The 16,568-nt window shown below is 37.0% G+C and overlaps 1 protein-coding gene across 5 annotated transcripts in view; it reads right to left on the bottom strand.

Annotated features, from left to right (window-relative positions):
* Positions 1–16,568, bottom strand: part of LOC121734958 (disheveled-associated activator of morphogenesis 1) — a 78,840-nt gene that overhangs the window by 22,563 nt on the left and 39,709 nt on the right. For 4 of the 5 annotated variants that reach the window (XM_042125607.1, XM_042125608.1, XM_042125610.1 and 1 more), the window contains exon 4: positions 7,680–7,808. In XM_042125607.1, coding sequence (XP_041981541.1) covers positions 7,680–7,808 — 129 coding nt within the window. Of the gene's footprint in view, positions 1–7,679; positions 7,809–15,491; positions 15,628–16,568 lie in introns of those variants that run through there. The other variant, XM_042125611.1, reaches the window with a different exon arrangement.

Genomic DNA, 16,568 nt, shown 5'->3' with positions numbered 1-16,568 from the left:
TTTTAAGAGACAAATCAAAGCGAAGCGTAAAATGAGCGAAAGAGAAAGTAGTTTATGCTATTACTGTAAGACAAAAAAGGACGACAATATTTTCTCGATACACATTTTGCATGCAAAAACATTGCTACAGTTTTGACGGCATACGTCGTATCTAAGTATTTTGATATCGTTGATTATGACAACACATGTGAACGAAAACATGATAAATTTCATACTATTTAATATTAAGTGCGAAAGTGTGTCTATCTGTCTGTTACCTCTTCACGCCCAAACCACTGAAACGATTTTTCTGAAAGGTATGGGGATACCTTGAGTCCCGGTTGCTGCGCGATAAACGATTTTTGGCGGATTTGCGGATTCGCGGCCGTCATCTAGTTAAACTGTAAATAAATATAATTAATATATTTATTAGTTATATTATAATTAATATATAAAAATAGGCTTATTTTCAGTACAGTGTACTTAAGTCAAATATGTATGTTCAGCTTTGTACACGTCCTGTAGGGTCGGACGCTAGCTGTTAACTGAATGCAGGCGAATGTGTAAACAGTAAGTTCGTATTCGCTATTCGTGCCCTTTGATTCGCGTCCGAAAAACCGCTCTCAACGCGAATGCCACGAATCGCGAGGCGAAGTGCGAGGCGAATAGCGAGCGCACTGTTTACACATTCGTGTTCGCCATTCGCCTCGTGATTCGCCTATAAAAATCGAATAAATTTTTTTATATATTAATTATAATATAACTAATAAATATATTAATTATATTTATTAGTTTCGCATTTATGAGCGCGTAGCCCGCCGACAAACTACTATGCAGTTTGGCTAATATAATAAGGAAATATATTTTGGTTTTTAATAAATATTATTATTAGTAAGTATATTTTAGTATTATTATTATTATTATTATTATGTAATAAAAATGGAGTGGAGTGAAAGGTGAATTTTAGAATTCCTAGAATTTTACAAAAATTCTAGGAATTCTAAAATACTCTAATGGAACCCAAAATATCGCTATAATAAATTTCATATTTTTCATTCAACATTGCTATCATAATATGAACACGTCCTCCATGTTCGTGTGCGAATATCAAAATGAATCACCCCACGAATGTGTGAACGGTAGTTCGCGACAAAGTTCGCGACAGCATTCGTATACGAATGTTTCGTCGAATCAACGTCGAATGACGAGGCGAATAGCGAACGCGAATGTATAAATACAGTATCAGATTGTGTTCTCATTACGGTTTGTGTACAATATACGTGTACCTACATCCATACTTATCCATACTATCCATACATACTAATATTATAAATGCGAAAGTGCGTCTGTCTATATGTCTGTTTGTCTGTCTGTCTGTCTATCTGTTACCTCTGAACGCCCAAGCCGCTGAATCGATTTTGCTGAAATTTAGCTTGGAGATACTTTGATTCCCGGGAAAGGACATAAGATACTTTTTATCCCGGATAAATGTACGATTCCCGCGCGATTAACTATTTTTGGCGCAACGTAGTTGCGGGCGTCATCTAGTACTACATTATTCGAATTTGACGTGGAAGAGCCATGCTTCGGCACGAATGGGCCGGCTCGACCGGAGAGATACCACGTCCTCACAGAAACCGGCGTTAAACAGCGCTTCCGCTGTGTTTCGTCGAGTAAGTGAGTTTACCGGAGGCCCAATCCCCTACCTTTTTCCTTTCCCTACCCTCCCCTATTTCCTTCCGTACCCTCCCCTATTCCCTTCCCTACCCTCCCCTATTACCCCTTAGAAGGCCGGCAACGCACCTGCAGCTCTTCTGATGCTGCGAGTGTCCATGGGCGACGGAAGTTGCTTTCCATCAGGTGACCCGTTTGCTCGTTTGCCCCCTTATTTCATACAGTGACGTTGGACAGGACAGTGTTTGCTGGGCAAACATTTACCTTGCGAGTTTCGAACTGGTAACCTCTTAGGTGCCGCCACTTAGCCATAGGGAAAGTACAAACACCGTCAAAGTATAAACACATTTGGCATGACACAATACTGACACGTCATAATAAGTAGGTAGTTGTCAATATCATCATAAATAAAAGTATTATAAATGCGAAAGTGTGTCTGTCTGTTACCTCTTCACGTCCAAACCGCTGAACCGATTTTGGTAAAATTTGGTATGGTAATACTTTGAATCCTAGGAAAGGACATAAGATACTTATTTTCCTAGACAAATGTTCCGGTTCCGATTTGATAAGCCAACGGAGTTGCGGGTAATTATGATAATTTACCAAAAAAAAAATGTACAGTTTCCGTACGATAAACGAATTTCTCTGCGAACGAGGTAATAACATATTGATAAGTACTCACATACGGTTTTACTCGATAGTTTTACTCCAAATCGAGTAAAAATTACTGTGTGGACCGCAAAACCTACAGCTCGAAGGCTCGCATCGAGCCGGCTCGATGGAATTAAATAAATCTAATTTCCTTCAAACTTACTCAAGCGTGTGAGTTTTGCGGTCCATACCATAATTTTTACTCGATTTGGAGTAATACTATCGAGTAATAACGATAGTGAGTACTGACTACTGACCATAATATGACTAGCGCAACCTAATCAAGCGCATACACAATTATCTCCTCAACTCCAGTGCTACTAGAAAGTTCAGAACGAACAGCTATTGAGCTTTCAACTATCGGCACCCTACTACATACAATTTATTGCCCCTTTACAACTATTTATTAGTGTTTGTAGATGTTTATTACTTTATTTATGACCTTGACTAAGACATAAAGTAAGATCTAGGTTGGCTTGCAATTTATTTGACATCAAATGTAATCGAATAGAATCATTATAAGGTTAAGGTGACGCCGCGTTAAAGAAAAAAAATCGTTTTGGATATGTTTTAGATCGCTTGTTTTCTATGAGAGGTCGGGCGGTCTCTCATATAAAACAAGAAATGGAACAGCAAGAAATGAAAAGGGCGTAAGCGACAAAATGGTTTTTGTCGCGTAATTTAAGAACCATAAATATATTTCATATAATCTATGGGCAAATTATAGTACATGCTTGAACTAATCTATGTACTAATTTTTGGAAGCTTAAATCACTATCCTCTGTTGGCAAAATTAGAATCCCTGTTTTTGTAGAGGTTTTTTTTAATTAATTATTCTGTGTTATAAAAGTTGACCAATCGTGTTATGCTATGGGTAATTCAAAGATAAAGATATGATGAATACTGACAATGAACTTTAATTTCTTAGATTTAGTCATTGTTGAGAAAAATCAATCAGCCAAATTATCAACGCATCACCTTAAAATTCGCTGTGTTCTAGTAGAAATCTAAATGATGATAAAAACACATACACATGAATCTGGCCTGAAGTCACCAGCATAATATTACTAAGGTATGCCCACATTTAAGCTAAGCCTTAAGGGTCTAGTCCTTATGCAACTCTCTGCTTACATTTCGACAATGGCTAAACAAGTAGCCTAGTCAGTTAGAAAGCCGGCGGCTTATGAAATATGAATGCAAGTGAAACCGATACCGAAGTTCATTACGTTCATTAATACTCGGCGAAATGCTGACAAACGCCAATCACGGGAGAAAGTCGAGGTATTCACTATGTATAGTGTGGATGGATGGACTATGGATGTTTTCAAAGAGTATGAACATAAATAACTAGGTTTTTCTACGTGAAATAGTGTTTCTGGTTCGCAAAATTAATGTATTGGAAATAATAAATTACAAACGAATGATTGAAACACAATGCATTTCATATCTCATTGGGGAAAGCCCACGTTCAGCAGTGGGTAATAGGCTGATGATGATGATGATCGCATAAGCGCCATTAGGCACCATGATACCACAATAGACATAACTACCAGTAGTTCGACTGCAAAGAGACGGACAGGTTTCAATATCTGTCAAATTCGTCGGGTTTCACTAGGATTATGAACGGAATGTGCCTCGCGCTGGCTGATATAATTTATTTTTAAATATTTAAAATAAAGATTTCAAAATTGGATTCTGACAATTTTAATTGCATGTACCAAAACACAAACAACAATACGACCAAAGAGGAACACGTCCAGTGAATATGTCATATTTTTAAATTCGTAGGTAACAAGTTAACAACCCTAGCGACAATTTTCGTCATAATACGTCAAATATAAAAATTTCAACATCAGTTCTAAGTCGGTATACTCTATAATTCTGTCTACTCTGATGATACTTAGCGATGATTTATGTTTAAATATAAACCCCATACATTATCTGTCAAACTTTTCATTAAATTGAAGTTTAATCATCATTATAATATTATTATGTCTTTGCAGTGCTAGCAAATACAAATGTAGACTCCAGAAACATCAAAATGTTCTAGCTGAACAGCTAACAATCCCAGAAATAAATCGTCGTCTAAAAAAGAGACGAGACATAAATATTTGACCAGGACAGTCAGTCATATGACTGACTAAATAATAAAGGGATGTATTCCACTGGGACTACCACCCTACACTAAGAAGCCAACATCCCATCTGCTTATAGTCTGAAGGTTGATTGCAAGATTCACGTAGAGGAACAAAATGTCTTTGCAGTAGCGGCTTTTGGAGGGCGACAGATACAGGGCACCGGATAAAAAGGAGCGCTGAAGGCAAACTAAAGGGGCGCCAAATTTTTTCAGCACTATCAGCACCCTGGGCGCCGATGAAATCTCGCCCATGGCGCTGGAAGTACTAAAACCGGCCCTCTGTCTCTGAGTACGGCCGTTAGAGTCTAAATTTAAGGCTGGTATAAATAGTCAGTACTTAAAATCGAACCCGGTCTCAAGACGCGGTTCGGCTCTGTGATTGGTCCAAATTTTGACAGCCAACCAATCACAGAGCCTGAACCGTGTCTTGAGACCGAGATATGCATCTTAAGTCCTGACTATTTATACAAGCCTAAACTTTAGACTTTTCGCTAGCGGTAGAGAAGTCTACAGTATGTTTTATTTAATTACAGTGACCTAAGTAAGCATGTCTTTTATGTCATAGCTCAAGATCGACAGGAAACACCGAACATAATGGTCAGCGATTAAAGATTAAACGATATAGATAATAATTATTATCTAACAACACTTTCGCTGTCAAACCGTGACAGATGATGACGATTCAAAGTTATAATACCCCTGAGAGCGCTCTTATGTTAACTATACATAAGGATGAAATTGCGATGTAAAATAACTGAGATAGTTCCGATCACGTCCGTATGATGTAACTTACATCAGGTGGCAACGGATCATTATATGCACTTGTACCTACTACTAGCTTATGAGTTATGATAAGCGAAAGCGCCCAAGCTTTGTTTTGTTTGTTAAGAATTTAGATTAAGACGCTCGCCCTATCTATGGACATGTCGTAATTTACCGTTTTTAGAGCCTTAATAGCCTCATATTTTTTTTCAAAATTTGAAAGCTACGAAATTATAATAAAAATACATCAATAATCTTCAGTATATGAACGTTGCTTTCATAGTTATTAATTTCCATTTTTTATTTTTTATACTCCTGATAATATCAGCTTCCAAAGTAATACCAATTTATTTAAATTCAAGCATACATTCAGCATCTCCATATTTACAAATTACGGCTATTTGAAACACACGCCAATAGAGCGACAATTTCATTAAGTACATACATATAGTACCTGGACGTTTGAATTTTTTTAGGTCAATTTTAAACTAAGATAAATAAAAAAAAATAGGATTTGAAATAGGAACAGCAAATGTATGGCCAAGTTCGTTTGCCTTAACTTATAGGAAACTATTGGACCGATTTCAATGAAATACAGAGTAGATTTCGGACGCAGCTGCAAAGAAGGAAAGACTTATAATTGGATTATTATCATAATATCATAGTTAGATAGACTACATATTTTTAAAGTGACAAAAGGAAGGAGCAATCTATTTACTTAACAAAGATTCTTCCTTTTCACGCGACTACAGCTAAGCCAAAAAAAGGTAATGATTTTGTTTTAAGTCATTTAAGTATATAAGTGGTAAATCTTCTGACTCTAACATTTCATCGGATATTCGTCAGCAAATCCTCTCCCTTTCTCCTAGAAAGCGCTAATCCTAGTCCAATTCTGGCGCCAGACCGGCTTGGTGAAAACACGTATGCATACTATGAACCTTAATATTATATAAATAAGGTCTAACGGGTTTGCTGATTAAACTGTCTCACATGCAGCCGACAGCTCAATAAACATGTGAGTAAATTAGGTATTTATTGGAATATACACTTTCTAGCACCGTGTGATTTGATACGGATTATAACGGATATAATAATAATATTATGATAGTTAAAAAGCCGCAAACAAACATTTGATATAGTTTCACTGTTTGTAAGTATGCTTATTGGTTAGTATGAGAGACACTTCTAGGCCGTGTTCAAACCAAACTGACTGTAAGCCGCCGAATGTGAGCACTGAGCAGGCTCACTGTAAGTACAGTGTGAACGTGAAAATAAACGGTATCGAATGTCCGCGCCTTTTTTTACATGGGGAAATTCGTTACACATCCCCGGCGAATTGGGGACATCGGCCGGGGTATGTGGGACTCTCCGAGGACCTACCCACTAAAACCCCATGGTGCTCCACTCACCGCTTAGGCAAAGCTACGGGCACGATCAACCCACCGCAAATTTACCAACGGTTGTCTGTGCCAGACCCATCAAAACATGCAGGATCGAATGTCCGCGCCTACGCTTAGCGTAATAGCGTATTGTCGGTTAGGTGTGAACGAAAAAGTGAATAAGTATGTATGGAAATACAGTAAACTGCGTAACGTTCGCTCACTTTCGGCGACTGACAGTCAGTTTGGTTTGAACACGTTACACGGCCTGAAGCTATCTTGGGGCAGCTATAATCAAAAGAAAATAGAAGTATCATGTGATTCTACCGGCGGGGCTAAAATGGTCGCTTTGGAGAATCATAATATGATTCATTTTTTTTTAATCGCAAAATGCAAGTCTGCTTGCAATTCATGTCTAATAGTAATTTGTACTAATTTGGCATTTGTCAGTTTTGACAATTCATTTGCTGAATTGATTGAGAGGAATTGCTAAATGTGACCATTTTAGCCCCGCTGATCTTAAAGACACTTTAATCAAAACGCAGTTTTCTACGCGTCTTAAAATATGTAGAGCTAGTTACTAGAGTCAATGAAGCTTTGTGTAATGTGTTTGACTTTCGTTCATTGCAGTTATGTGCTGGATTTTGCTTCAGGACTATAAGGACCGGTAAAACTTACTCCTATAAGTATTTACCGGTGGACATGGGTATGACCCATTCTTTTTTTAGATGGGAAAATGCTTTGCATCCCCGGTGAATGGAAATATCGGCTGGGGTATGTGGGACTCCCCTGGCATAGGGACTACCCAGTACCCATTAAAACCCCATGGTGCTCCACTCCCCACTTAAGGCTGACCTATTAGAATTATTCGGGTAACTCATCAAAGTCTTAGACGAGGGTTAGACGGTCAGTCTGGCAACAGTCCAACTGATGAAAGAAGGATCGTGTAACCGTGTGATTGCAATGTGATCATTCTTTTATTATATATTTTCCGGCAATCATTCAGGCGTTAGTTTGAGACTAATGGACTGAACTGACCGTATAACCCTAGTCTTAAGTCTGGCAGCTGGCTAGGTGTCAGAAGTGGTATAACTCACCACCAGCTCGGCGAACTTGGCGTCCAACTCGTCCTGGGGCGGCATGGGATGTGTGGGGGTGACGGCCTGCAACGCCAGCCCGCCCTCGCCGCCCACCACGCAGTACGTGATCTCCGGGGGCTCGTCATTCTGGAACAATAAGGGTCACATTAAAACTAAAGCAAAGAGGGGAAACAGAAGGATCTCTTCATGAATAAGAATTAAGAAATGAAGAACGGGACGGTAAGTTCCAACTGCTCGATGCTCAATCAATGTAAGATCAATAATGCTTGATAAGTTCGTCAAGCATTATTGATCTTACATTGATTAAGCAACAATATTTTGAAGTACTAGTTTATTTCCGACTTTTAGTCACCTAAAAATAGATTCGTCGGTCTTGACTTTAGAAATGGCGGATCAATGTAGTAATTAACTGTGATAAAGGTGGCGGTGGTTTTTCGAAGCGTATCTGTCTAGGATCTAAAGTCTTAAATACAGTGGAAACAAAGATGTAAGTAAAATATCAGTTTTCAGAATATAACAGACATAGCACTTGAACAAACTCTATCATAGAAAAAGTTCCCTCTAAAATCTCCTATTCTCTGGTCATGTAAAACTCGTATTTTCTATCCCAACTTGCATGTACGTAATCGTACCTCACAAGTCACATGTTACAATCGGAAGACATGATCTGCCCATATACAACATGGTCATGTTCATGTGCCAGCCTCTTCCTCATACATGGCACAGGCCATTTAAGGACTACACGTCATGCAAAGTACAGACAGTAGAAAAACGCAGTGTCTAAAAAAATATGCTTTTGTAGTAGAAATACGAGAGTCAAAAAATCTGATTATTATTTCAAGGTGTGTACAATTTTATTAACATTTTTGGATTCTTCTAGGATGAGTCACCAATTTTAAACTGATGAGGTCTGATGACAAAGTTTTCTGTTGTCGTTCTGAGTAAAGTTTTTTCAATTGGAAGCACATAAAACTATTTTTTCTTTCTTTTAAAACTGATCGAACCTGCTTACTCAAATTTACTCATAAGAATTCTTTTGCAAAATAACGTGGTTCTGCCGCGGAACAATTTTATTTCCACAATTTAATGGTACAGTCCTTTCCTCCATTGAATCCTTTCAATGGTGCGCTTTTCAGGACTTGTACAAAGGTAACATTTTCGAAACTCAAAGTTATCCTGTTACTTCTGCAGACTGTACTTACAGTCTGTCATGTTGTCTGTATGTAAAATTTATTTCGCTCAAGATTTATAATATACGGCCGGCGACTTGAGGTTTTCTCCCAAACTTTTCAGGGTATGGTTATTCGGCTACGTAACCAACCAGTTAAAGAGTTAACGATACTTGTTAGTGAAAGTGATACAACAATTATTCTCATTGAACCTGACTTATACTGATACTAAATAACTATAACTGAGATAAATGTCAAGGAAACAGTAGTAGAAAATGTTGTTTGAATGTGTCAGTTTTATTGTTACTAGAGATCGCCCAATGGTCAAAATTCAACCTTAATTTCAACGACATTAGGACTACTACCTATATTTTGTAAAAAAAATATTGACTTTATCATATTTTTTCAACTCTTGTCTCTGGGACTCAGCCGATCTCAGACTGGCCGTGTAAGCATTGTCTAATAGTATCTAAGATTCAATAAAAAAACTATAATCCATTTTCAATTTGTCAACTTGTTGTCAACTGACTTCAATCATAAATAAAAGAGTATAATTCATATGTATAGGCTTGTCACTCAAAAATCTGTCATCGTTCCTAGTGTGTGTGTTGTAGTGTGTGCAATGTTTTATTTGTTAAAAAAATGTATGATAAAAGCATAATTTCAAAATAATATGAGCTCGATGCACTCCTTCACCATGTAAACTATAACTGTGCAAAATTTCATTCACCTACGTTTCCCCATTTTTCGTCAAAAGGGATACAAAGTTTTTGGCTCACGTAACCCATCGATCGTGGAATAACGAGACACAATAGCTTATCTATTGCTATCGCGGCCGAATGCGGCCGCTTAGGGCTTATAGATTGTTACAAATTCCATAACAAAACAGTATAAAACGATACTGCCCATAAAAATGAAATATTACGATTATTTGCAGTAAAACGATCAAAAGAAATTGATGAGTCATACGACAAAAGTGCATCGCCAGCCCTGCGGTGAACTCCTTGTAATCGAGCGGCGTCTGCGCATGACTCGCGAATTGATTGTTCCAAACTCAGAGTAGGGTTGTCAAAAATATTTTTATACTTAATGATTATAATGCACTCCAGCTGTTGCAATACAATATGATATACCGTATAACGTAGTCTATAATTTCATTAAAATAATATTCTTTAAAATATGGTGTTCAACAGTAAACAAATTTTTAACTGAAATGTAAAATGCATAACATCACATCGACTGATATATTAATTATTATCTTAGGTACCTACCTACACAGCAAAGTCGGGGAAAATATTTGCCAGATATGAAACTCAAACAATGTTATACCCATGTCAACATTGATAAAATGGAACAATAAGACTTATTAATACAAATTCAATATAGACGTCGGATATTTGATCCGTGAACAATGGAATCATTCATCCATGAACGAACTTTTGTGAATGAAAACCCAGCAGTGGAAACATTTGAATATCGCATGACAAGAAACATTATCGCTTTGATAAATTATAACAGGAGAGGGACGGAAAGAAAATTATAATTAGTGTTGCGAGTTTTAAGTTATTTGTTCGGAGTTCGGACTCAAAGAACGGCTTATGCTAAGTACTCACATACGGTTTTGCTCGATAGTTTTACTCCAAATCGAGCAATAACCACCGTGTGGACCGCAAAACTGACAGCTCAAAGGCTCGCTTCGCGCCGGCTCGATGGAATTAAATAATATGTCAAATACATAATATGTCATTTCCTTCGATTCGGAGAAAAACTATCGTGCAAAACCGTATGTGAGTACTTAGCATTAGATACCAAGGTGTATCAAAATTGATTCAACGATTTAAGCCTGAAGAGGTAACAGACAGACATACTTTCGTATTTATAATATTTGGTTACATGTATTTGTGCTACTGCTATAGGATCAGAAATCAGAAAAATACTAGTTATTGGAACGAAGTTCCTTATCGCGCATTCGGCGTAAAGGCTAGATGGGCTTGACAGAACGATATTTGACCTCGACACTTTTATATTAGTACCTGCATGGTAGAGGCAGAGGACATTGATAGTAATTCCTGTGCGTCAACTAGATGGCATTTTTTTTAGAATAAACCGACGCGTTGTTAGAATTCCTGGGTGTCAATAAGATATATACAGGTTTTTTGAACATAAGAAATAACTTCGTTCCATTCGGGTGTCCCTTGACACCTCTCAAGTTTTTTTCTTTTATAAAACACAAACGAGTATAAACAATAATTAAATTACCTCATAATGACTTACGATTTAATTATTCATTGCGGTTTTTATTACTACATTACTAATAATATAATTTACTTTTGCGTCACTAATCATTATAATATTATAATTACCCGTTTACAAATAAGTATAACTAGTATTTTAATTAGGTATTTAAACTAAATTTCTTTTGTCTAACGTATTTTTCGTCTAAATGTTTTTTTTTTCTAAAACGTGCCAACCCTACGGCAAGCAACGTTCTCGCCGATGACTTCACTCGGCCCCACAACTGCACATTATTTACACAGGCCGCCAGACGAATTAGCTCAACGAGATGTGAGATCGCCTGATTTCTGGAGGGAAATGCTGTTTCAATTGAGAGCCTCCCAAGTCAATGCGCTTCTCGAGATAGTGACAGAGTGAGAATATGGCGGCAAGCACCAAAAGATCTACCGAGTTGCTATGCTCTTTCAGTCCGGAGCCCATTGTAGATTTTAGACGTCAAATGTTTGGCTACTTCCTAAAGTGCTAGAAAGCTGAAAATTGTGTAATCTAAGTTTAGTATACAACCAACAAAAAATCATAAACTTGTAATTTTCGCCCCCCATCCCTTTAAATGGGGGGGGGGGGGGGGGGAAAGTTGACCCTCATAGGTTTTCGATGTACCAACTAGTTTTAATTTTCAGGATATGATGTCAATAATAGACTTATTAAACATACAATTTACAAAGTCTCAATTGAATAGATCTAATACTTAAGATTTTATTGATATCAAAAATACGCCGAAATTTGCTTATATGCCGTAAAATAAGCTAAGGAATGTAAGTTTAAATATGAGACTTTCACCAATTTTATGAATTAGGACATGAAAGTTTACACGTTTAATGTAGAGTCAAGCTTCTGAATCTACGCGGCCTAACTCTATCAACCCTAACTCCAACAAATTCTACATATCAGTGAGTATGTATGGCTTGGCTGTTTCGTGACTTACTTCAGATACTAAATATTCGCCTCACCTCCACGACGGTAGCGAAACAGCGAAACCATACATACTTTTTGATTGTCAATAGCCTGTTTATTAAAACAAGCTATTGAGTATTGACAAAACAAAATATACAGACGGAGCATTTCTGTTATTGCAGGAACTCCATTAATTCGCATACTTCCTCATTAGTGACGACTTAGGATTAACCCTCCGGCGACTGCACCCCCGGGCTGTGTCTGTCACCCCGCGAGGGTCACAGGGACCCCTTATACTCATTATCGCTTCTATTGTCACTACTTTACTCCTAACTTTAGCTTTGCTTTAAATGACGTATTTTGTTGCAAATATTGCACAGACGATACATAAAATTGAATAGCAATTTACAATGATATTTTGTAAGCAATTGATATTTTCCAAAATGTTTTTTTTAATAATAATTCAGATCCAAAATAATTAAAAATTAGTCCATCACAAAAGCATACCTACTAGAAGAAAATTAAAAAATTGAGTCCAGCGCACTTCATCGACACCATTTCAATTTTCCAATCGATAAAATTATGGTTTAACTATGTCAAAATGTAGGTTAGTTGGAGAAATTTGTTATGTATAGTGGTAACTCATAGGGGAAATAGAAAAAGTAGAGCAACCATTCCCCTGATGGTAAGTGATATACTTTATAAGCACTGTTATAAATAACTTCAATTTACAGTCCCGACACAGTAAACTAAATGTTTCAAAACCTACATCTATGCCAAATGAATGTTTTCTGGTAAACTAGTGCCTAAAAGACCTGTGCGTCATAATATTGGTTGTAAAAAGAATGACGTTATTTCGTGACCTAATAAAAATAAGGTTACATACTATTTATAACGTAATTTTCAATTGAATCAGTCAATCCATTAAAAATCGGCCAAGTGCGAGTCGGACTCGCGCACGAAGAAACAGTTCCGTACCGTTATAGAGCGAAAGTAGACAATTTTTTTTTTATATGGAAGCCCCCTTAAATATTTATTTTATTTTAATATTAATATTAATTATTAAAGTACAAATATAATTAAACAAGACGTGCCTAGCAGTTGCCATTATTGGTTACGAGCAAAAAATGCCAAAAAAATGCGTTTGTTGTATGGGAGCCCCCCTTAAATATTTATTTTATTTTATTTTTAGTGTTTGTTGTTATAGCGGCAATAGAAATACACAATCAGTGAAAATTTCAGAAGTCTAGGTATAGCGTTTCTTGAGATACAGCCTGGAGACAGGGAGACAGACAGACAGACAGACGGACAGACAGACGGACAGACAGACCGACAGATAGACGGACAGACAGACGGACAGACATCGAGGTCTCAGTAATAGGGTCCCGTTTTTACCCTTTGGGTACGGAACCCTAAAAAATTACATCAAAATGCGTTGCGTGGTTTAAAAGATCTAAGCATAACCGTTGTCGTTCCCTGCACTTACAGGGAACAGCGGGGCTAAAAATGGTCACATTTAGCAATTCCTCTCAAGTCTCAATCAATTCAGCAAATGAATTGTCAAAACTGTCAAACTGACAAATGTCAAATTAGTACGAATTACTAGACATGTATTGCAAGCAGACTTGCATTTTGCGATTTAAAAAACGAATCATATTCTCCAAAGCAACCATTTTAGCGCCGCTGTATTTAAATCTTAAAATTAATCACAGTCAAACACTACATTCCCGCTGTAAAAACGACCGTGGTTTCTATAGATCAAGTCTAATGAAATGAAAATTTGCAAACGAAAGTTATCGTCCTAGATACGTCTACTGTCTAGGGTAGTGGGTATATCAGGCCGGCGATACATATAATTAACCAGTTTCCACTTTCATTTGTCGGGTGTATAATTACAGAGTAAATACTGCTTTTAAATTGACGTTAAATAATTTATCACTTTTCTCTCTAGTGGGGCCTACGAGACCGCAGCACTGCTATATATCGGCGCTGTCATCTCGATCTCGGAGACGTCCCGGTTACGTCCCGTTGACGGCGACGGTGGACAAATGGCCATAGAGTTACAATAACGAAAATACATGGGAGAGCCATGCTTCGGCACGAATGGGCCGGCTCGACCGGAGAAATACCACGGGCTTAAAGAAAACCAGCGTGAAACAGCGCTTGCGCTGTGTTTCGGCGAGTGAGTGAGTTTTACGAAGGCCCAATCCCCTACCCTTTTCCCTTCCCTACCCCCTCCTATTTCCTTCCCTACCCTCCCCTATTCCCTAGTTGTTTGTGAATTGTTTGATTTTGAATCCCAACGCTGCAAATTATCCTTTTAGATAAGGTTTCTCGTTTAACCATTCGGTCCCATTTTCCTGTTTGCAGCTGTATACAGTATAGCTTTTGTTATAATAATATTTAAACAAAATTAAATAAAAACCACATAAAAACTTTGAAATAAAATTCTCAAAAAGTGGGTACCGTACCTACTTGAAAATATAGAATTAATTTTCAAACAGATGCGCGCAGCGAAACGCGACTTTAAATCCATTTATATTCCCCCGTTGAAAAGAAAGGGATGATATTAAGGCGACGCCTTGATAATTTGGCTGTAGTGATATCGATTTTTCTCAGCAATGACTTAAGTTAAGAAATTATAGTTCATTGTCAGTATTCATCATGTCTTTGTCTTTGACATGTCTTTGTCTTTACCCATAGCATAACACGATTGGTCAACTTTTATAACACAGAATAATCAATCAAATAGGGCTCTGTAAAAAAAGGGATTCCTATTTTGCCAACAGAGGAGAGTGATTTAAGCTTCCCAAATTTGTACATAAATTGGTTGAAGCATACACTTTAATTTGTCCATAGCTTAAATGTAATGTATATATTTATGATTTTTAAATTACGCGACAAAAACCATTTTGTCGCTACGCCCTTTCCATTTTTTGCTGTTCCATTGCTTGTTTTCTATGAGAAGCCGGGCCGGCCTCTCATAGAAAACAAACAATTTAAAACATAATATCCAACACGGTATTTTACTTTAACGCGGCGTCACCTTAATTGATAACAAGTTATCGCAATACAAAATATTACGCACCTACCCTATAGATAAACAGCTGTTAACAACATCTAGCACAGCGGTAGGCAACAGGCGGACCGCGGTCCGTATGCGGAATCTCGGACCGCGAAATATTGTAATATATTTTATACCAAGTATCAATTAATACATAGATAAGGTATACGTATACTTTTATATATTACTTAATTAAAATAATATTTTTAGGCCCTACACAGGACAAGTGTGTCTAAGTGTGTTTTTTCTAGACCTCGTAAAAATTTCCCCACAGTATCCGGACCCCACCAAAAAATTACTAGCCGACCCCTGATCTAGCATCTACCTTAACAAAATAAAGTAATATTCCTAAAGTAAACACTGAAAAAACACAGGATACAAACTTACATGTTTCGACTTTTTATTCCTTCTCCTCGTAAACATAACTCATCACTTCACTTTTCCGAAACCTTCAGAACTTACCGCACTTTCCGAAACTTTCCGTACTATCTGAGAATATCACTGAAAAGAAAATCACGAAACAGGAGCAAAAGGTACGTAGCCCTGGACACCGAGAGCCACACTAAATGACATAACTCGAGTGTCAATTATGACGAGACCTATGACTGTTTGCACAGAGTGGCGAACGCACAGGCAAATCAATACGCGCTTGCTCTAGTATAAATAACACAGTATCAAAGTATTTAGTGACTGACACAATGTGACTCGGATCAAGCAAAATAATATTATTTAAATAGCACCTACATTATGAAATCATTTTTCAATGTACTGCATCATAAATTCAATCATTTTCTATTAGTTACACAGTAAAATAGTATTGATTTTTGTCAAAAAATACTATGCCAATTGTCAACAAGATCAGTCTTTCTTAAAAATAAAAGCTGGTATTATTACTAGATTTTACATTTTTGACGTATATGTACAGCATAATTTATATTTTCAGAAATAAAAACGAAATCTCGGAAATTTAAATAATAAAATTGTTGAAATCAGTAAACCCCAATAGGCTATAATATTAATACAGTTTTGTTATGATTTAGGTGAAGTCTCGGTAGAATAAAACTACAAAATATATATTGTATTGCCGTAAAATCTTTCAAAAACACCGACGTATTTTGATTGGATAAAAATAAATTGTTCAACGTGCATAGTAAATGCAGCAATTTGAACTGTATCGAAGCTGATGATGGATTAATAAAGCAGAATTGGGATAAGGAGTTAAAAAAATCACACAGATTCGATCGTGTGCACTCTAAATTAAATAAACCTCTATGCATGCGCTACTCTGTGCAGGTTTATCGTTCGTCTGTCGTATGCAATTACAGAACGAGGTAGTAAACTGACTGCTCATTACTCATTAGCTTTGTTTTCGGAATTTTTAGAAAAGATAAAGATTTTTATCGTCAATAAGAAATACAGAACTAAGTTCTACATAGAACTTAGTTCTTGGCCAGTTCCGATAGA

Source organism: Aricia agestis, chromosome 16 (assembly GCF_905147365.1).
Source record: "Aricia agestis chromosome 16, ilAriAges1.1, whole genome shotgun sequence".
Taxonomy (NCBI): domain Eukaryota; kingdom Metazoa; phylum Arthropoda; class Insecta; order Lepidoptera; family Lycaenidae; genus Aricia; species Aricia agestis.
Note: the sequence above shows the minus strand (reverse complement) of the source record. Positions and strands in the feature narration are given on the sequence as shown.